General features: G+C 59.3%; 3 protein-coding genes across 11 annotated transcripts in view; all 3 read left to right on the forward strand.

Moving 5' to 3' along the window:
* The window catches only part of XPO6 (exportin 6), a 55,854-nt gene extending 47,511 nt beyond the window's left edge, over nucleotides 1-8,343 (forward strand). For all 7 annotated transcript variants that reach the window (XM_041462123.1, XM_041462124.1, XM_041462126.1 and 4 more), the window contains 6 exons: nucleotides 183-297; nucleotides 765-936; nucleotides 2,141-2,302; nucleotides 4,871-4,969; nucleotides 6,210-6,440; nucleotides 7,662-8,343. In XM_041462123.1, the coding sequence (XP_041318057.1) occupies nucleotides 183-297; nucleotides 765-936; nucleotides 2,141-2,302; nucleotides 4,871-4,969; nucleotides 6,210-6,440; nucleotides 7,662-7,763 (881 nt within the window). In that variant the 3' untranslated portion in view covers nucleotides 7,764-8,343. The remainder of the gene's footprint in view (nucleotides 1-182; nucleotides 298-764; nucleotides 937-2,140; nucleotides 2,303-4,870; nucleotides 4,970-6,209; nucleotides 6,441-7,661) is intronic.
* A 2,377-nt stretch (nucleotides 8,344-10,720) lies between these two features.
* LOC121350665 (nucleoside diphosphate kinase, mitochondrial-like) lies at nucleotides 10,721-12,973 on the forward strand. 2 transcript variants are annotated; one of them, XM_041462181.1, is made up of 5 exons: nucleotides 10,721-10,985; nucleotides 12,233-12,363; nucleotides 12,458-12,559; nucleotides 12,639-12,739; nucleotides 12,802-12,973. In XM_041462181.1, the coding sequence occupies exons 1-5, from the start codon at nucleotides 10,898-10,900 to the stop codon at nucleotides 12,920-12,922; spliced, it is 543 nt and encodes a 180-aa protein (XP_041318115.1). In that variant the 5' UTR covers nucleotides 10,721-10,897; the 3' UTR covers nucleotides 12,923-12,973. The 2 variants fall into 2 exon arrangements, with proteins under 2 accessions (XP_041318115.1, XP_041318114.1); XM_041462180.1 differs by having other exon boundaries at nucleotides 12,458-12,973.
* A 1,079-nt stretch (nucleotides 12,974-14,052) lies between these two features.
* Nucleotides 14,053-20,236, forward strand: DECR2 (2,4-dienoyl-CoA reductase 2). 2 transcript variants are annotated; one of them, XM_041462171.1, is made up of 9 exons: nucleotides 14,053-14,164; nucleotides 14,241-14,309; nucleotides 14,632-14,683; nucleotides 15,699-15,834; nucleotides 16,136-16,260; nucleotides 16,748-16,841; nucleotides 17,114-17,218; nucleotides 18,132-18,349; nucleotides 19,200-20,236. In XM_041462171.1, the coding sequence occupies exons 1-8, from the start codon at nucleotides 14,067-14,069 to the stop codon at nucleotides 18,347-18,349; spliced, it is 897 nt and encodes a 298-aa protein (XP_041318105.1). In that variant the 5' UTR covers nucleotides 14,053-14,066; the 3' UTR covers nucleotides 19,200-20,236. The 2 variants fall into 2 exon arrangements, with proteins under 2 accessions (XP_041318105.1, XP_041318104.1); XM_041462170.1 differs by having other exon boundaries at nucleotides 18,132-18,320.
* Nucleotides 20,237-20,874: the final 638 nt, after the last annotated feature.

The raw sequence follows: 20,874 nt of genomic DNA on the forward strand, positions 1-20,874 counted from the left end.
CCTGAAGCCCTGTAGGAACCAGCTGATGGTTTCAGTTTCTCAGACAATCCTGTTGGTAAATTCCCAAGAGTAAATGGGGTTCCCTGAACAGGAGGAGCACACTTTAGACTTAAACATAAAAGACTTATTGATGCACTTGGATGTTTCCTTAACATGTTCTTGTTGCTTTTCTCTTCTCTTAGATGTGACAGATGAGATGCTGAGCTTCTTCCTCACCCTGTTCCAAGGCCTGAGGGTGCAGATGGGAGTGCCTTTCACTGAGCAAATCATACAGACCTTCCTGAACATGTTCACCAGGTACTGCCCAAACCTGGTCACTTCTTTCTTACTCCTCAGGATGGTTTATCTGAGGAGCTGCCAGCTGGTCCCTGTCCCTAAAGTGGGCTGTTTCCAGCCTTTTGTCACATCCTAGGGCTGAATCTGAGGAAAACACTTCCAAGCCTGGAGAGACTCAGTGCATGCCCATCAGTCATAGCTGCCATTGTGCAATCCCAGCTCTCCCACAGACTCCCTGGCTGTGTGGGGTGTTGGACTGGACTCTCACATTCCCTCTTAGCTCCTGCCCAAGGTCTGAGAGTGTCCCCTCACTCATCTTTTGTTGGGGAGGGAGGTCTGTCAACCCTCAGTCAAACCTCCCTCCCTTCTGTGCCTTCATGTACTTGGCCAGTAGTAATGGAGCACTTGAGAGGGATCACCTCTTTTCCAGTAAACCAGCTGAGCCTTTGGATCCCTGGGAATGTTCCTAATGCCTGTTTGTGTCCCAGGGAGCAGCTGGCAGAGAGCATCCTCCATGAGGGCAGCACGGGCTGCCGGGTGGTGGAGAAGTTCCTGAAGATCCTGCAGGTGGTGGTGCAGGAGCCAGGCCAGGTGTTCAAACCCTTCCTGCCCAGTGTGATCTCCCTGTGCATGGAGCAGGTGTATCCCATCATTGCAGAGGTACTCAGCTCCCAGGGCAGGGCAGGGGAGGCGTTGCTGGGGGGTTGGTGATGCCTTATGGAGCTGCAATGGAGGCTAGATGGAGTTAAGAGGAATCAAATGGATGTTTATTGAAGTGCCTTCAAAAGCAGCAACCTGGCAGTACCAGAGCTCAGGTCCTGCCTGGGCCTGTGCTCTCTGGGCATGGGAAGAGGTGGGAGCTGTCCTGGGACTGCTTTTAAACTGCTCAGAAGTCCAGGTCAGTCCAGGGGGTTTGGTGCCACAGCCTTTGGGTGGCTGGAATGGAGTTACCACCCCCCTGATACTGGGAACTGGGAATGGGAGGGATCCCAGCTGCAGTCAGGCAAAGGCTGGATGTGTTCCCTGCTCTGACAGTGAGGGACAGCAGAGAACACCCAGTGACAGTGAGGTGTGTCTGGGGAAGCAGCAGCTGGGACCCTCAGTGGCACAGTGAGTGCCTGCAGCATTCCCAGCTGGACAGCTGCAGGTGTCTGCTGTTCCCAGCTCACTGCCCTGGGAGTCTCCATCTCCATGGACCCATCCTCCACAGTCATGGCTCTGCCTGGGGGCCTCCAAGATGGAAGCAAAAGAGCTTGGTCACAAGATCTCACATTTTTATAAGTTTAGTCCATTTGCATATAGGAGTTAATTGTCCAATTAATAGCTTCAAATTATGAAGTTTCATCCTCCTTGCTTGCCTGCCCTCCTCTTTTCATGTTGTTTATGCTTTGGGCCTGAAGTTTGAAGAGATTGTCCTTGAGTCTCCAGCTAGAATAGGATTGTTTTGTCTTCACCACCCTGTGTAAAAATCCTAGTAACACTTAATACAAAACTAAAGCTGCACACCAAAACAGAACAGAAAAACTTAAACCCAAGGTATCAGTGGCAGCAGTGAAGCTTTGACTTTCCAAGAGCTGCAAATGTGGAAAGAAAACACCCTGGGGGGGACCGCTGGGATTGGAAGCAGGGTGGGTGAAGGATTTTGTCAGGGGTTTCAAGAGAAGCTAAAATTAGGGAGGAGGTCAAAGCAGGAGGTGCAGCTCAGAGTCAGGGATGTGTGTTCAGCATGATCCTGCAGCTGCTGGCTCTGGTGCTCCCTTGGGAGTGCTTTGATGCTTGGCTGCACAGCACTGGGGGTGGGACCCCGGGGTGGGGGGGATCCCAGCAGAGGAGCCACCCTGAGCTCTGTCCCCTCTCCTGGCAGCGCTCATCCCCTGATGTGAAGGCAGAGCTGTTTGAGCTGCTCTTCCGGGTGCTGCACCACAACTGGAGGTACTTCTTCAAATCCAGTGTGCTGGCCAGTGTCCAGAGGGGAGTGGCAGAGGAGCAGATGGAGAACGAAGCCCAGTTCAGTGCCATCATGCAGGTAACTCACCTTTCCCACCACTGCCCAGGACCTGTCCTGCAGGGGAGCACTAATCATGGAACCACAGAATCCTCAGGGTTGGAAAAGCCCTCTGAGATTGAGTCCAATCATTCCCCCAGCACTGCAAAGGCCACCACTAAAACATGTCCCCAAGTGCCACATCCACATGGTTTTAAATCCCTGCGGGGATGGGGACTCCACCACTGCCCTGGGCAGCTGTGCCAGTGCCTGATCACCCCTTCCACAAAGAAATTTTCTCTAATATCCAACCTAAACCTCCCCTGGCCCAGCTTGAAGCTGTTTTCCCTTGTCCTGTCCCTGTTCCCTGGGAGCAGAGCCCGACCCCCCCCAGCTGTCCCCTCCTGTCAGGAGTTGTGCAGAGCCACAAGGTCCCCCTGAGCCTCCTTTTCTCCAGGCTGAGCCCCTTTCCAGCTCCCTCAGCCCCTCCTGGTGCTCCAGCCCCTTTCCCAGCTCCCTCAGGCCCTCCTGGTGCTCCAGCCCCTTCCCAGCTCTGTTCCCTTTCCTGGACACGCTCCAGCCCCTCAGTGTCTTTGTTCTTGTGAGGGTCCCACGTGGGTACCTGTGAGTGATGGGTTTAGATGAGCTTGAGTGAGGTTTTGCCTCCCCAAACTGTTGAAAATGGAAGTTGCTGAGGAGTGACCCAGCTGCTGAGCTCACAAGGCACAGAGCCATGCAGGCATGAGGAAGGAATGTTAATTCCTTTGCAAGCCTCATCCTGCAATAAAAATACATTACTGCCCCTGACCCATTTAATTCTGAGTGTTGTGATTGGCCCTGGGGAGAGCTGCCAGTGCAGGGAGGTTTTCCTGAGTGTCCTTTGCTTTCCATGGACTTGTTGAGTGCTGTACCACGGGCCCTGTTAGGGAAGAGTCAGGGGGTAACACCTGACAGGCTTTGCCCTGGGGAATAGAGAATCATGGAATGGTTTGGGTTGAAGGGACTTGAAAGCTCATCCCATCCCACCCCTGCCATGGCAGGGACACCTTCCACTGTCCCAGGCTGCTCCAAGCCCCATCCAGCCTGGCCTTGGGCACTGCCAGGGATCCAGGGGCAGCCACAGCTGCTCTGGGCACCCTGTGCCAGGGCCTGCCCACCCTCACAGGGAACAATTCCTTCCCAATATCCCATCCAGCCCTGCCCTCTGGCAGTGGGAAGCCATTCCCTGTGTCCTGTCCCTCCATCCCTTGTCCCCAGTCCCTCTCCAGCTCTCCTGGAGCCCCTCCAGGCACTGGAAGGCAGGGACAGAATGCACACAGAGCCAGCTCCAACCTTCTCAGGTTGGGATATTGGAATTTTTGAGAATAACAGACTGTTCCATGTGTTACTTCAGTCAGAGCTGGCCAGAGGAGTTCCCTTGCAGTTCCTAGATCACCGTAGACTGCAGGTGGGAGGACTTTGGGAGAGTTTCCCCCTGGTGGAGTGCCTGGAGAAACTGGGTCTCCTGTGATGCTCACGTGGAGAGGGAGCTCTTGCACTGACATAAACTGGACCATGTTTCTCTCTGGCCTTCCCTTCTCCTTCCACCTTTTAGTGTTACTGAAGCCCAGGCTGGTTCCTGTGCAGGGCTGTCCAAGCATCTCTTTCACCTGTAGCTGTGTAACACTTCCAGCTCTCTTGAATGCCTCATTCTGGAAGATAATTATGTAATAATCATCTCAGTTCAGGCTGGGTGACAATACAGCACTGTGTGTTTTACTCCTTGGCTCTTGTTGCTCTCATACAAAACTCCCATTTAATGCTCTGTAATGTTCCCACAGCCAGGGCTTCATGTGGGGGATATTAATAGTTTGTATGCTGATTTCCACCTGAGATCTAAGGCCAGAACTGGCTCATGGGATCTGGGTCGTTTTTGTCCATTTGACAATAAATAGGTCATGTGAGAGAATATACTCTTCTGCTCACAGTGCCTTGAAGAGGAGCTGTTAAAATCCTGCTGCCTGTCTCTGTGCAGAGCTGACCTCACCCACCTTCATCCCTTGTACAGTGTTTTGGAGGTGTTCAGGGTGGAAAAGATATGTGATCACACACTGTGCAGCCCTGCCAGACCAGCTCAGGCTCCAGCAGGTTTTGTTCTGGGCTCTTCACTGCACTCCCAGGGCCCGTCTCCAAATCCTAAATCAGGGCAGTGACATCTGCTTGGGCTCCTGGCTGAGGCTGAGAGCCCACCTGGGCTGTGTCCTGGTCTGTTCCCCCATGCTGTGGTGCCTTAGGTGACACCCCAGAGGAGCAGCCCTACCCTCCCTGAGTAGCCTGGCTGCCCAGGGAGCTGGGCTCAGCATCCCTGGCCCTCTCCAGTGCCAGCTTGGCCTGCCTGTTCCCAGTGGAGCCAGCTCTGCAGGGATATGCCCATGTTCCCTCCAAAATGTCATCCCCGTGGGTCTGCTGACAGCACAGGTGATCTGAACTGCCTGTCTCTTGTGAGCTTGCTGCACTGAGGCTGCCAGGGGTTTGTGCTGGGGTCAGGGTGAAAATGCTGTCGTTTTGCCTGGCAGCTCTGATGTTTGTGCTGGTCTCCATGCCCTTCCTCCCACTGTGCTTTGTTCCCAGGCGTTTGGCCAGTCTTTCCTGCAGCCTGACATTCACCTGTTCAAGCAGAATCTCTTCTACCTGGAGACACTGAACACCAAGCAGAAGCTGTACCACAAGGTGGGTCCTGCCTGGGCCTGTGCTCTCTGGGCATGGGAAGAGGTGGGAGCTGTCCTGGGACTGCTTTTAAACTGCTCAGAAGTCCAGGTCAGTCCAGGGGGTTTGGTGCCACAGCCTTTGCGTGGCTGGAATGGAGTTACCACCCCCCTGATACTGGGAACTGGGAATGGGAGGGATCCCAGCTGCAGTCAGGCAAAGGCTGGATGTGTTCCCTGCTCTGACAGTGAGGGACAGCAGAGAACACCCAGTGACAGTGAGGTGTGTCTGGGGAAGCAGCAGCTGGGACCCTCAGTGGCACAGTGAGTGCCTGCAGCATTCCCAGCTGGGCAGCTGCAGGTGTCTGCTGTTCCCAGCTCACTGCCCTGGGAGTGTCCATCTCCATGGACCCATCCTCCAGGCCCTGTAATCCATCCTTGGCTGCTGTCATGGGGGACTATATCTGGAATCCAGGGAATCTGGTCAGCCTGAAAGCAGAGCTTGCAGTTTCTCATCTGTGGTGACACCTGAAGGGCAGCCCGTTGTGTTCACAGGTGCCTGGGGCAGATTTCAGGCCCCTGGCCACATTCCCTGGCTCCCAAGAGCACTGTGCAGGAATACCTGGCTGGAATTGGAGTGGGACTTGATACTGGTGGCTTTGCCAATGCTTAAAACTTGGGTCAGAGCATGGAATCATGGAATGGTTTGGGCTGGGTGGGACTGTAAAGATGATTTATTTTTAACCCCCTGCCATGGCAGGGACACCTTCCACTATCCCAGGGTGCTCCAAACCCTTCCCAGCCTGACCTTGGATACTTCCAGGGATCCAGGGGCAGCCACAGCTGCTCTGGGCACCCTGTGCCAGGGCCTGCCCACCCTCACAGGGAACAATTCCTTCCCAATATCCCATCCATCCCTGCCCTCTGGCAGTGGGAAGCCATTCCCTGTGTCCTATCCCTGCATGCCTTGTCCCCAGTCCCTCTCCAGCTCTCCTGGAGCCCCTTTAGGCCCTGGCAGGGGCTCTGAGCTCTCCCTGAAGCCCCAAACCATGAGGTAAGTGTGGCCAAATTCAACATTAACTCTCAAGCTGATACTATTTGAGCTTATTTTGGCCATTTTTGATCTGGCTTGGCTTAGAAAATCATCTCAGTGCTCACCAGGGTGTGCAGATGCTGCTGGAGCTGTGGCTCCTCTGTCCTTGCTGGGTTTGTCCTCCTGTGGGAGAAGTGAAGTCCCCTAACCCTGAGCCCCTCTCCCTGTGCAGAAGATCTTCAGGACCACGATGCTGTTCCAGTTTGTGAACGTGCTGCTGCAGGTGCTGGTGCACAAGTCCCACGACCTGCTGCAGGAGGAGATCGGCATCGCCACCTACAACATGGCCTCGGTGGACTTCGACGGCTTCTACTCCGCCTTCCTGCCCGAGTTCCTGGCCAGCTGCGACGGCGTGGACTCCAACCAGAAGAACGTGCTGGGGAGGAACTTCAAAATGGACAGGGTAAGGAGGGGCCTGCAGCACTGTGGTGTTGCCAGGATGCACAGTGCTCCCCCAGAACACGCTGGCAATGTCTCCAGGCAGTGCCTTCTGCTCCCAGCACTTCCGTGCTCAGCAATCCCCAGCCAAGGAGTTCTCAGTGCAGGCAGCAGAGCTGCCATCACCCCTCGGGCTGCACAGTGCTGTGGGAGTCAGGGAAGGTGTTTCCTGGAGGAAGGTTTCACTGGACTGGCCTGACGTGTTCCCAAGTGGGACGCTCAGCTCCTTGCTTGAATCTTGCTCCAGCTGCTGGCCACATGTTTGAGGGTTACAGTAGGGACAGCAGAGTACCTGCACAGGCTCACAGTCCCTGCAAACCTCTCGTGTGTGGGAAGGAAATGTGTGGAATATCATGGCAGAGCAGCAGGTTCTGGCTTCCATTTACTGAGGGTTGTTCATTGTGTGCTCCCTGTCCTGAGGGAGGGGATGGGAATTTGAGACCAAGGGTGAGGGTAGAAATGGAGCCCTGGGGGAATTGCTTGGCTCTGGAAGGTAACTGTTCTTCAGGAATACCAGCCCTTGTCAGGGAGTGTGTGACACCCAGGAGCCTTGGCAGGAGGGCAGCAAGGAATTAGTGCTGCATCTGGCCATGGAGCCAGGCTGGAAGAGCTGGGGGAGAGACAGATCCAGGGAGACCTCAAAGCCCCTTGCAGGGCCTAAAGGGGCTCCAGGAGAGCTGGAGAGGGACTGGGGACAAGGGATGGAGGGATAGGACACAGGGAATGGCTTCCCACTGCCAGAGGGATGGGATATTGGGAAGGAATTGTTCCCTGTGAGGGTGGGCAGGCCCTGGCACAGGGTGCCCAGAGCAGCTGTGGCTGCCCCTGGATCCCTGACAGTGTCCAAGGCCAGGCTGGATGGGGCTTGGAGCAGCCTGGGACAGTGGGAGGTGTCCCTGCCTCATCCCTCACTGGATGAGTTTTAAGGCCCTTCCCAGCCCAGAACATTCCATGATTCCATGACCATTGCTCTGGGCCTCGCTGCACAGTGAGAGGTCGGAGATGGGAGCAGAGCCTGGATCCCTGCAGTCGGCTCTGAAACCATCTCTGCCCCAGAACCTGCAGTTCCCGGGCTCAGACTGAGTCAGGGTGGATCTGTTCACCCGTGAACACCCTCTGGGTGCCTGCCCCTCCCTGCTGCCCGCTGTGAGTCCGTTCCCAGCAGTTGTTGTTGTGTCCCTTGCAGGACCTGCCCTCGTTCACACAGAACGTGCACAGGCTGGTGAACGACCTGCGCTATTACAGACTGTGCAACGACAGCCTGCCCCCGGGGACTGTGAAGTTATAGTGACTGCACTGGACTGCCCCTCCCCGGGGCACAGCCCCGCGTTCCGGTTCGCCACCGCCCCTCTCCTCCCGGGCCGTGCCGGCGCTGCGGGAGCCGGCCTGGATTCACCGCGCTCCACCGCTTCCTTTGAGTTCTCCCTGCCCAGCCCGAGGCCGCAGCTGGAGCCGGCAGGATGTGTCTTAACGCCCACCCCGGGGCATCCCGACTGTCGGGAAATCCCTCTCCCGGGGCTTTCCCTCTGCTCCTGTAGCACTTTGTTGCATCTGGAGGTGTCTGGAGACATCATGTCCGTATCAAACACGAGGCAGAAGCGCCAAAGACCACTTCAGACATTCGTACCTTCGTGTCATTCCACCTTCCTGCCCCGCCCAGCTCTCGGAGGAGGAGTCTCCTGACGTTGGGACTGGTTTGGCACTTCTGTCACTCCCTTTGTTTTTAAATTGCCTTGAATACCTCCCCGATGTTGGCGGGGATTTAGAGACTTTTTTTGGGTTTTTTTTTAAACGTTTTCTCATCATTCCATTGTGATACTAAAACAACATGCTTAATGGGAATAAAGTGCTTACTTTGTTGTTTTAAATAACTTGGGGCTGGGTTTGTTTCCCTCTAGGTCATTTTGTAGAAATGAACAGGCAGTGATCCACAGCTTTTCCCAGGATCAGGAATGAGGAGCAGCCAACAAGGATCCCAACAAGTCCAGCAGCTCCTGGAAGGTGCAGATCAGTGGTGGCTTCTTCTGCTGTCTCCTCATTGTTCTCCTGTGTTTTCTGTCACATGTTGTGGTGATCCATTCATCCCCTCCAGCACACGTGTCTGGATCGAACATGAAGTGCCTGCAGGAAGAAATCCCCCATTCCCAGGGAGCCTGGAGCTGAAGTTCACCCTCTGCCCAGTGACCCAGTAGTGGCATCTGTCTGGTAAAATGCCAGACACCAGTCAGGCAGGGACAAATTGTGTGGGGCTTGTGGATCTCTGATCATGCAGCTGGGAATGATTTCTTTTCCTTGAGGTCTCTGGTCAGGAAGCAGTACTATATCATTTTTATATTTTTTATATTTAATATAATTTAATATAATTTTTATATTTAATAGATTAAATTTGAGAGGCATGGAGTGACAGGACAAGGGGAAATGGCCTTAGGCTGAATGAGGACAGGGTTAGATGGGATACTGGGAAGGAATTGTTCCCTGTGAGGGTGGGCAGGCCCTGGCACAGGGTGCCCAGAGCAGCTGTGGCTGCCCCTGGATCCCTGGCAGTGTCCAAGGCCAGGCTGGATATTGGGGATTGGAGCAGCCTGGGACAGTGGGAGGTGTCCCTGCCATGGCAGGGGTGGGATGAGCCTTGAGGTTCCTTCCAACCCAAACCACTCCATGACTCTGTGGAATCATTCTTAATTCCCTATGTTTAAGTGGGCAGCTGCAGTGGCAGGAGCAGCAGCAGGCTCTGGGAAGGGAGCACTCCTGGAGATGTTCTCCTGGGAATGTTTGGAGATGCGTCTGTGCGGTGGCTGCACCTGGACAGCTGGGAGGTGTCGGGTGAGCTGGAGTGGGGCAGCACTTCCTCCATGGTTCCTGTGTTTCAGTTTTGTGGACAAGCCCCTTCCCTGTGCCCATTTGCCATGGGGAGATGAGGGATGCTCTTTGGATTATCTGTGCCATCCCTGCATCCAGGCTCTGACCTGGCACCAGCTGGATGTTTGGGCTCCCTGCCCTGGAGCAGAGTCCAGATGCCCAGGATGTGCCTCACCTGCTCCAGCCCGTGCAGGTGAGGGCTGAGCTGCCTCCAGAGGGGTGAGAGACAAGGGAAGAAGGGGGGTGATGGTCTGGGGCCAGCCTTCCCAAGCTCCCTGCCAGCCACACCTGGAACAACACTTGGAGTGTCCCTGTCTCCACTGAGATTGGGAGTCCTTGCTGTTCCTGCTGGTAGCGGTGCACGAGCACCCAGTGCAGGGTCCAGACCTGGCCCTGCTCCTGAGCTGCTCCTGGGCCCCCTCAGCAGCTCTGCCCGGCACTGGGGGCACGGGAAGCTGGCAGCCACCTCCTCCACCACCTGCTGGCTGTGGCTCCCCTTGGGGCTGAAGGGATTTCATCCCAGCACAGCTCCCCAGGCTCATGCTGCTTCTCTTTCTTGGTTTTACACAGGGTGAAAGTAGAAGATTTTCCCTTGGTCAATGCCAGCAGCTGCTAGGTGGTCAAAGCCCAGGCTCCAATCTGCCACCCCTTGTCCTAAAACCTCTTCCCCTTTGCCACCCTTCTGTCCCATTCCCCCTGGCGTGGCAAGCCCTGCAGAGGGCCCTTTCCCCACCCCCAGCCTCTTGTTTGGGGCCAGAAAAGTCTTTTCCACAACCAGTTGAATCCATTTGCCCATGGGATGGCACTGGGGTGTTTTTTGCCATGGTGCTGAGCACGGCCAGTCCCCAGAGCCCCCAGGCTGTGGCAGGGGTTCTGTCCCCCCACTCCCTGTGCCTTGGGAAGGCAGGGTGGTAACAGGGAGAGTGGGATCAAGCCCAGCCCTCAGCTTGTTTTTTTTCAGGATACTCCTCAGTCCTTCAAATCAGCACAGATTTGGGAAACAGGCTCCAAGCAGCCAGGCTTTTCCATGAGCCTGTCAGGCTGCTCTCCCATGAGGTGTCTGAGAGCAGGGAAGCGCAGTACAGAGTAATTTCCCAAACTGGGAGTGATCAGAGGGCTCCCACCTGGGCAGTTCCTCTGCCCCCAGGGCCTTGCACCCCTTCCCCAGCACCCCCTGTGTCCAGGGCAGGTCTGTGCCCCACAGGGGAGCACTGCCCTGGCTGCTCCGGGGCTGGGGCTTCCCTTGTGCCCCAGCTCAGCCTGGCATGGGCTGGCCCGGCCTCTCCCTGCACGAGGCACCTTTGGTTCCTGGCAAGGTCTGGCTCCCCTCGGGGTGGGTGTGGGCTGTGCTCCCACCCTGGCAGGGCTTGGGCTTCCAAGCCGGGATGTTCCGTGTCAGGATGCTCCGTGCTGGAACGCTCTGCATGGGGAGGATGCTCTGTCCCGGGATGTCCCGAGCAGGCGCGGCGGCCTTTAAGGGGAGGGACGGAAGCCTGACCCGTCCCCGGGCTCTAAAAGCCTCCGCAGACCGACCGAGCCCGGCTCCGACCCGCCGGGGCCGCCATGGGCTCCCTGGGGCGCTGCCTGGCCCGGAGCCTCCCGCGGGGGCAGCCGGGCCTGAGCCCCCCCGGGCCCCGCTGCTACGGCTCGGGTGAGACACGGCCCCGTCCCTGTCCTGCCCCCGGGGACCCTGTCCCCACCCTCATCCTGCCCCTGGGGACCTTGTCCCCACCCCTGCTCCAGAGAACCCGGTCCCCATCCCTGGGGGCCTTCAGCTCCTTCCCTGTCCTGCCCCTGGGGACCCTTTCCTCATCCCCGCCCTGTCCCCAGTCCCCTGCTTGTGCTGCCCCTCAGCGCTCCTGTTCCCACCCTGTCCCCTCGGTGCCCCATCCCCTCGCAGTGTCCCCGGTCCCTCCGTGCCGGGCGGGTGGCGGCTCACGGGCGCCTGTCGCCCCTTTGTGGAGCGAGCCTGTGCCAGGCTCTGCTGTCCCCGTGTGCCGGGATGGGACAGAGACCGGAGCTGGCGCTCCCTGGAAGTCCCAAGGGGTTCAGTGTCCCCAGGGAGGTGCTGGGGGGACGCCGGTGCGGGGGACAGAGCCGAGCAGTGCTCAGCAGTCCCGGGTGAGCTCACGGGCTCGGTTTGTCCGGCTCTGTCCCCGCCAGCACCGGGGCCACCCAGCCCCGCAGCCCAGGACGGTCCCCGAAGGGATTGGCAGTGAAGTGTCCTCTCCCTTCCTCCTCTCTCCCTCTCCCTTCCCGTCCTTCCTGTCCCCTCTGTCCCTCCAGCGGACGGGATGCACTGTCCCCTGGGGCTTCTGTCCCCTCCTGCGGCGCAGCCGCGGCAGGGCCAGCGGCGGGGTGAGGCCCTGCCGTCCCACGGGTGACAGCGGGACCGGGACCGGACCCTGCCGTCCCTCGGTCACCGATTTTCCCCTCCAGCAGCGGAGCGCTGTGACTGGGCCGGGGGAAGGCCCCGGGGCCAGGCAGGGGACAGTCCCCAGCACGGGGACACGGCACAGACGTGCCTGGCTTAAAGGCTATTTCCTGGCCACGGACATGTCCCCAACACCCGTCAGGGTTTTGTGACACGTCCCCTGGGACCCCAGCAGCCTGAGAGGCACAGCTTGGCCAGGGAACACGCCCCGGGATGGGATGGGGACAGGGAGTGGGGACAGCGATGGGGACATGGATGGAAACAGGAACGGGGACAGTGATGGGGACAGGGATGGAAGCAGGGATGGGGACAGGGATGGGGCGGGTTCCCATCGGCAGCCTCGGGGCCGAGTACAGCCCGTGGTGCCGCGGGGACAGCTCGGGGCCCTGCTGCCACCGCGCCCGTGTCCGGGGGTGTCCTGTGTCCCCCTGCGGTGGTGACAGCGACCCGCGGGCCCCGCGCAGCCCCCGCGGCGCTGCAGGAGAGGACGCTGCTGGTGGCCAAGCCGGACGCGGTGCAGCGGCGGCTGCTCGGGGACATCATCCAGCGCTTCGAGCGCCGCGGCTTCAAACTGGTGGCCATGAAGCTGCTCCAGGTAGCCGGGCCCGCGGGGAGCGCTGCTCCGGAGCCCGGAGCGGGGGTGGCCGGGGGACACGGCCCGGGTGTCACTGTCACCGCCGCTGTCCCAGGCGGACCGGAGGCTCGTGGAGCAGCACTACGAGCAGCTGCGGCTGAAGCCCTTCTACCCCGCGCTCGTCGCCTACATGACCTCGGGGCCGGTGGTGGCCATGGTGAGGGGACAGCCCGGGGGTCCCGCGGGGCGCGGGGGACTCAGCTGTCCCTGTCTCTGTCCCTGTCCCTGTCCCGCAGGTGTGGGAGGGCTACAACGTGGTGCGGTGCACGCGGGCCATGGTTGGGGACAGCAGCGCCGTGGGGACAATCCGCGGGGACCTCAGCGTGCACATCACCAGGTAGAGCCGCGGGGGCGGGACCCCAGGGCCGTGGCACTGTCCCCATCCCTGTCCCCTCGCAGGAACGTGGTCCATGCCAGCGACTCCGCGGAGACGGCCCAGAGGGAGATCGGCTTCTGGTTCCAGCGGGACGAGCTGGTGGCCTGGGACAGCAGGGACAGGGACAACATCTACGGGCTCTAGGGTCGGGCCCGGCCGGGGGCACCCCCGCCCCAATAAACCCCGGTGTCCCCAGCTCTGACTCCGGTCTCCTCCCTCGGATGTCCCCAGAGGGCGCTGGGATGGTACTGGGAAATACTGGGAGGCACTGGGATGTCCCCAGAGGGCACTGGGGTGGTACCGGGAAGCTCTGGGAGGCACTGGGATGTCCCCAGAGGGCACTGGGGTGGTACTGAGGAACCCCAGCAGACCCTGGGCTGTCCCTGGGGAGTACTGGGCTGTCCTGGGAAGCTCTGCGGTGTCACTGGTACATCCGTGGAAGGTACTGGTTGGTACTGGGAAGGCTTTTGAGGCACTGGAATGTCCCTGGGAGACTCTGAGAAGCTCTGGGTGTCCATGGACTGTTCCTGGGGGGCACTGGATCGGTACTGGGATGCTCTGTGGGAAACTGGGATAGTGCTGAGAAGCTCTGGGATGAACTGGGATGTCCCTGGGAGCACTGGAACTGTAATGGGAGGCCCTGTGAAGGGCTGGACTGTGCCTGGGGGGCTGCAGGGGCTCTGCAGGAGATCAGGGTGGGGTCTGAGCTGTAAAACTGGGGGCTCCGTGCGACACTGGGAACCAGTGGGACACCGCTGGGAGGCGCCGGGATGCCGCTGTGAAGCGCTGAGACACCACTGGGGGGCACTGGGGGCCGCTGGGACACTTCGGAAAGCAGTGGGATACCCAGCAGTACCGCTGGGAGGTACTGGGACACCGCTGTGTGTGGGCATCACTGGGACCACTGGGACAGCACTGAGATCTCTCTGGGATATCTCTCTGGGATATCTCACTGGGATATCTCTGGGAGATCTCACTGGGATATCTCACTGGGATATCTCTGGGATATCTCTCTGGGATATCTCACTGGGATCTCTCTCTGGGATCTCTCACTGGGATCTCTCACTGGGATCTCTCTCTGGGATATCTCACTGGGATATCTCTCTGGGATCTCTCTGGGATATCTCACTGGGATATCTCACTGGGATCTCACTGTGACGGCTCTGGTCGCCCCGCGCTGCAGTTCCCGCCGTGGCCGCTCGGTGTCGCTGTGTCCCGGAGCGCTCCCCGTTGCCAGGCGACGGCGGCGGCGCCCGCGCAGGCGCAGTGAGCAGCGCCCGCCCCCGCCATGGCCGAGGCCGCCATGGCCGCGCGGGTGCCCCCGGACGAGGACGGGGACGAGTGTCTGCCCCAGTACCGGCACCTGCTCAGCCCCGACCTGCTCGCGTGAGTCCCGGCGCTCCGGGGGGCCCGCGGGGCCGCCTCCCCGGGGCCCGGCTCTGATCGTGCCTCTGTCCCACAGGGGCCAGGTGGCCTTCATCACCGGCGGCGGCTCCGGCATCGGCTTCCGCATCGCCGAGATCTTCATGAGGTGCGGGAGCCCTTGCGGCGGGGCTGCCCCTTCCTTCCCTTCTTCTTTCCCCCGTTCCCTTCTTCTCTTCCCTGCTCTTCCCTCCTTTTCCCTCACTTTCCTCCTCTTCACCCCCTTCTCTTCTCTTTCCCCCGTCCCATCCCTTTCCCCGCTGCGCTGCCAGGCCCTGGAAGAGCCGGGATGTGAAGCCGAGGGCGGCTCAGGGAGGCTCCGGGGACAGGGCCCTGCGGGCTGGAGCAGCAGCAATTCCTGCAGGGAGCACCCGGTGATCCCGAGGTGCTGCTGAGGAGCCCGGCCCGTCTCACCTGCCCCTTCCCTGCAGGCACGGCTGCCGCACCGTCATTGCCAGCAGGAACCTGCAGCGGGTGTCCGAGGTGAGTCCGGCCTCCAGCAGCCTGCGAGCCCCGAAGTCCTTCTGCTCTCTCCCGGTAGAGCCGGGAGCCCTGGGAATAGTGCAGTAGGAGGAATGGCTTCCCAGTGCCTCCCAGTGCCTCCCAGCCTGCCAGCCCCGGGCACTCCGGTGGCGCTGGGCAGGGTGGGTGCGGGTGTGGGGCTGCACCCAGCGCACCTCCAGCGCAGCTCTGTTAACCTGCGTTGTGGGGGCTATTCCACGATCATGATGGCTTTCTGTGGGGGAGGTTTGTCAGCAGGGCAGAGCCCAAGGTTGGACTGAAAGCTCAGTGTGGAGTAGGAGCAGACCCAGGGGCTGTGTGGCTTGTGGGTTGCACAGGTATCCTGTGTTTTGGGGCAGAGGGGAGGGTGCAAGTGTGGTCGCCTGTCATTTCCCACCCCCTCATGCTCATGTGCCAGAAGAAGCTGGCTCAGCAGGTTTTTAGTCCTCAGGGGCCTGAGTCTTCTGAGGCCACAGAATCTGCAGTCCAAGACTCCAGCTGCTCATGCACCTGTGTGTTGCTGGGGCTCAAGACCTCTCACAGAGCCCAAAAAAGGAGTTGGAACAGCTCTGGGTATTGTGTGGAGTTGCTGCTGAGCTTGTGTGTCCCCTGTGCTTAATTTGCTGGGGAAAATCTTGTTCTTAATGAGCCACAGGAGTGGCTTGTGACAAACCCTGAGCTGCAGAGCTGGTCTGTCTCACAGCCTGACACCTGGCTGCTCTGTCCTTGCCCTTTTGCCCACTGACTTTTTGGATCTAAAGGGCGATTATGCCTGGGCTCATGCCAAAAATGCTTTGCTGGGGTCCAACCTTTGTACTTTCCCTGCAGAGATTGGGCTGTTGCCTGTGCTGTGTCCACAGCAGCCCATGCAGGTACCTGGGCTTAGCCAGCCCAGCATGCAGTGTGGCTGGGATACACCATGCAGGAGCTTTCCCTGGCTACCCCAGGGCTAGCAGGGTGCAGCCAGGCTCTCTCAAGGGTCTTTTTGTTCTTTCAGGCCTCGAAGAAGCTGGTGGCAGCCACAGGGCAGCAGTGCCTGCCCCTGTGCATCGACGTGCGGCAGCCGCAGACCATCGCGGCAGCGGTGGACGAGGCGCTGCAGCAGTTCAAGAGGATTGACATCCTCATCAATGGTGAGGCTGCAGAGGGCAGGGGCAGGGTTTGGGCTCACTGCTGGGCAGGGTGTTTTCCTGGGAGCACAGAGGAAGCAGAGATCTGTGTGTGGTACATGGCCATCCCTGTTTGTCTAGGTGTGGATCATCCCTGCTCCCCTCGTGCTGACTGTGCTGCTGGGCACCCAGAGCCACCAGTTTAGCCCTTAGCAGGGCTGTCTCCATGTGCTCCCCAGCATGCAGACATTGTTCCTCACTCTCCCTGTCTCAGAAGGGCCCTGACATCTCTCCCAAACCTGTCTTGCCTGTCCCTGTGGTTCAGGTGCTGCAGGGAACTTCCTGTGCCCAGCCAGTGCCCTGTCCTTCAACGCCTTCAAGACAGTGATAGACATCGACACCATGGGCACCTTCAACACCTCCAAAGTCCTCTTTGAGAAATATTTTCGGGTAAGTGGCACAGAGCCAGGGGACTCTGAGGAGAGGCTCTTGTAGGCAAGGGGTAGTGTCAAACCACACTGTGCTGCTGGGGAAATCAGCGAAGTGCAAGGACCCAGAGCCTCCCTGCACAGATCCAGTCTGTTCCCTTCCAGGGATCCCAGCCCTTAACTGGAGCTCCTCCTGTCCCTTGCCCTGGGGCTTTGTGTTGTTGCAGTACCTTTCCATGCTCTGCCACCTGGAGAAGCTGATCTCCTGCTCGCTTTCCAGCTCTGCCACTTTCCCTTGGCCTTTCCTTGTACCCTGCTTGTCCCACCTCTCAGCAGGGCCCCGCTGGCTGCCCCTCCCCTGAGATTCAGTGGGTAGAGCTGCCCCAGTGATGACTTGACAGTGCCTGTGGGTGACTGTCCCTCCAAGCCCAGCTCTCCTGTCCCTCAGAGCCCTCTGTGACCCTTTGTGCTGCTCCCTGCCTAACTCCACGTTTCCTTTCCTTCCCCAGGACCATGGCGGGGTCATCGTTAACATCACGGCGACCCTGAGCTACCGAGGGCAGGCCCTGCAGGTGCACGCTGGGGCTGCCAAGGCTGCCATAGGTACCTCAACACACCCTGCTGGGGCTCTGAGCCACATGGGGCCAGGAAAGAAGCCAGTTCTTCCTAAATACTGGCATGGAAGATGCCTTGGGGAGGGGCAAGCATGTGAATTGGTGTGGTTACTGCATGTCTGGGTTTGGGATGAGGATCTTCTCTCCTCCAGAGTCCTTTGCTCTCAGCCAGACTCTTCTGTGGCTTTTTTTCCCCATCCAAAGAAGTTGCTGGCATGGCTCTGCTCCCCGTCTCTCACTGCTGTTGCAATCCTTCCCCAGATGCCATGACCCGTCACCTCGCAGTGGAGTGGGGACCCAACAACATCCGTGTGAACAGCCTGGCCCCCGGCCCCATCTCGGGCACCGAGGGCTTCCGACGCCTGGGTGAGGCAGCCTGGGCTCCCGGCCCTGCCGTGGCACTGCCCTGCTGGGAGGGGCCTGGGAGGGGGCTGGGAGGGACCCCCAGTGCCACACAGCTCGTGGGGATTGCTGCTGGGCACAGCTGTGCTGTGGCTTGGCTGGCACAGCTCTGTGGGAACAGCCCTTCCCACAGCTCTGGTACCTCCCAGGGCACTGGTTTGGCAGCAGTTTGGGCTCTCTGATGCCATGATGGAATGTGCTCTCCCAAAACTCAGCCGTGCCTGAGGGGTTGGCTCTTGTAGTCCGTCAGCAGAGTGCTGGTGCAGCACCAGAGAATAGGAAATACCTGGAGCTCTTAGAGTAGGTCCAGAGGCCATGGAGATGCTCCAAGGGCTGGAGCCCTTCTGCTCTGGAGCCATGGAGACCTCAGAATCCCTTCCAGGGCCTAAAGGGGCTCCAGGAGTGCTGTACAGGGCTTCCCACTGCCAGAGGGCAGGGATGGATGGGATATTGGGAAGGAATTGTTCCTTGGCAGGGTGGGCAGGCCCTGGCACAGGGTGCCCAGAGCAGCTGTGGCTGCCCCTGGATTCCTGGCAGTGCCCAAGGCCAAACTGGATAAGGCTCGTAGCAACCTGGGATGGTGGAAGGTGTCCCTGCTCATGGCAGGGGAGGAGAAGGAGAGATCCCTTCCAACCAATCCATGGTTCTAAAGCTTTCTGAGGTCCTTGAGCTCGCTGTGTCAGTACAAAATCCCTGCTAGGTTTGAGCTCTCCTCCTTTAAATCTTCCCAGGTTTTTATCCCAGGGCTGTGCCAGGATCTCTTCCCAGTTCCCTGGAGCACTCAGCCAGCCCCATGGGCAGTGCTGCAGTGCCCGGCCAGCCCTGGTGGTGGACAGTCCTCCCACGGTCCAAACTGACTCTTTCCTGCTCCTTTTAGGTGGGAAATTTGCTGAGCAATCCAACCAGTTCTCCGTGATCCCGCTGCAGCGCGCGGGGAACAAGACGGAGATCGCGCACAGCACCCTGTACCTGGCCAGCCCCCTCTCGTCCTACGTCACCGGCACCACCCTGGTCGTGGATGGTGGCAGCTGGCTCACCTCCCCCAACAGCTTCTCTGCCTTGCTGGGTATTGCCTCCTCCTCTGCTAAACTCTAGGTGACTGCATTTCCCCCTCGTGGGATTGGAGCAGGGCTCCTCAGCGAAACCCTGCTTTTCCCTGGGGCACTGAGCACAGGTCCTGTGAGGAGCGGCTCAGGGAGCTGGGAAAGGGGCTCAGCCTGGAGAGAGGGAGGCTCAGGGGGGACCTTGTGGCTCTGCACAGCTCCTGACAGGAGGGGACAGCCGGGGTGTCAGGTTCTGCTCCCAGGGAACAGGGACAGGACAAGGGGAAACAGCTTCAAGCTGTGCCAGGGGAGGTTTAGGTTGGATATTAGAGAAAATTTCTTTGTGGAAGGGGTGATCAGGCACTGGCACAGCTGCCCAGGGCAGTGATGGTGTCTACATCCCTGCAGGGATTTAAAAGCCGTGTGGATGTGGCACTTGGGGACATGTTTTAGTGGTGGCCTTGGCAGTGCTGGGGAAACAGTTGGATTTGATGGTCCTAGAGGGCTTTTCCAGCTTAAACAATGATTCTTAACCATGATTCTCCTGGGTCATGGCTGCTGGAGCAGTGGGTACAGTGTCCTCCTGGACAGTCCTTGGGACGAGCAGAACCTGCTGGATTTTCCCTTTGAGCCTGGCTTGTGACATGGTGTCTTTTGGGCGCTTGTCCAGACACCTCTGAGATTCCCCCAGATCAATCTGATGCCCATTTTCTGAGCCCCAGCAGCAGGATTCAGCACAGAGAATCCCAAGAGCCTCTTCCTTTCATGGATTCCTGCAGCCTGGCAGGGGAAGGGGTCTCCTGCCTTCCTCTCCTCCCTTCCTGTGTCCCACCTGGCAGCAGCCTCCATGAGCTGGGCAAGCCCCAGCAGGGCTCTGTCCCCACCTCCACCCTCTCTTGCAGATGTCTGGGCTGCAGGAGCAAACCAGCCCCACTGATGGACATCCTGGGACTGACCGATGGACAGACGTGACCTGGGACACCGAGTGGGGACATCTCCCAGAGCCAGAGCTGACAGCCACAGCCTCTCCTTGGCCACTGGTGGTAGTGGTGACACTGCCAGTCCCGTGTCTGCCTGGGGGACACAGCTCTGGGTGCTGGGTGGGGACCAAGCCCACCCCCGTGCTGTGCCATTGCTGCCTTCTGAGCTGGTGTGGCTGTGGGTGCAGAGACAGCTTGGAGGGCTGAGATGGTCACTGGCCCTTTGTGGCTCCCTCCAAGCTGCTCCTGTGGCCTTTCCCAAGCCCCAAGCAGTGCCACCCATGGGTACCCATCCTCTTACTCCCCTCTCCCCTGTCTTAGCCTGAGAACTGCACAAGAGCCCCAGCAGCAGCAGCTCCTTTCTGGGAGGGGGAGCAGCTCAGCGCACCTGGTCGGGGTCACCCAACATTGTGGGCCCAGTTCTGCCTTGGCAACTCCTGGAGGGGAAACTGCCAGGGGGAGGTGGCTGTGTCCCCTGAGGGGTCCTGGGTGGCACAGTGGTCCTGGGAAGCTGCCAGGGATACAGCTGGGATGCCCCTCCTGGGAGCAGAGGTGGTGTGAGGGCAGATCCCCCAGGTCCTGCTCTGCACTGCAGGTGTCTAGTTGTCTGTCCACAGCCATCTGTCACACCAGTGTCACACTGTCTCCTGCCAGATGCTCAGGCTGAGGCTAAGTGAAGGGCTAGAACTGGAATGCAGGCCTTTCCTCCTGCTGGGCTGCAGGAGCCACAGCAGGGCTGCACGGATGGTGCTGCTGGAGCCAGCCCTGTCCCTGGTGCTGGTGTCCCGGGGGACACACACTGCTCCTGTGCACCCTCCTGCTGCTGCTGCTGTAGTTTTTAGGCTCACCCTGGATTCAATGAAGCTTGTTCTCCCACTTAATTGTGTTTCCTACTTGATTGTAGACTGCCAGATTTTACTCCTTCCTCCAGGCCACAAATAAAGAACTTGCTCCCTGAAGCAGTGATGCCTCTCTCTGCTGCATGAGCACCAGTGCCCTGCCCAGCTGACTGGTCCAGACTGGGCACTGAGGGAGGGGAAGAGCCACTGCTCCCACTGCCAGGGCCTCGTGTGGCTCCAGTCCTTGGCTCTGTGGTGCCCCAGTGCTCCAGGCCACGGGGCTTGGGTAGCTGCCAGCTCCTCAGCCCCAGGGCTCTGGGAAGGTGGTTCCAGCATCAGAGGTGGTGGGAAGGTGCTGAGGGCTTTGGTGAGAGGCTCAGCCCTTCAGGGGGATGGGGATGCTGTGCTTGGGCTGGGATCTGGGTGGATCCTTTGCCTGGGCTCTTGGGATTTGGCTCTGGCTGCAGTATTCCTCTTGCTGGCTCACAGGATGTGTTTTCTCCTGGAGAAGGTTGTGTTGGCCCTTCTGCCCAGCTGCAGCCTCATCTCTGACCTGCAGCCCTGTTCTGGGAGTCTCCGTGGATTTCACTGTTCCACCATGACCAGGTGACTTGGGCCCTGTCAGGGCTGTCCTGGCTCCTTGGCCACCCCAGGAAGAGAGAGCTGAGTTTGGCCACGTGTCCCCAGCATCGGGAAGGGCAGAGCTCCGGGCCCAGCCTTGGCATGGCCTGAGCTGCAGGAGCCCATCCAGGGGCACG

This window comes from Pyrgilauda ruficollis, unplaced genomic scaffold (assembly GCF_017590135.1).
Source record: "Pyrgilauda ruficollis isolate IOZ18807 unplaced genomic scaffold, ASM1759013v1 scaffold16, whole genome shotgun sequence".
Classification (NCBI taxonomy): Eukaryota; Metazoa; Chordata; class Aves; order Passeriformes; family Passeridae; genus Pyrgilauda; species Pyrgilauda ruficollis.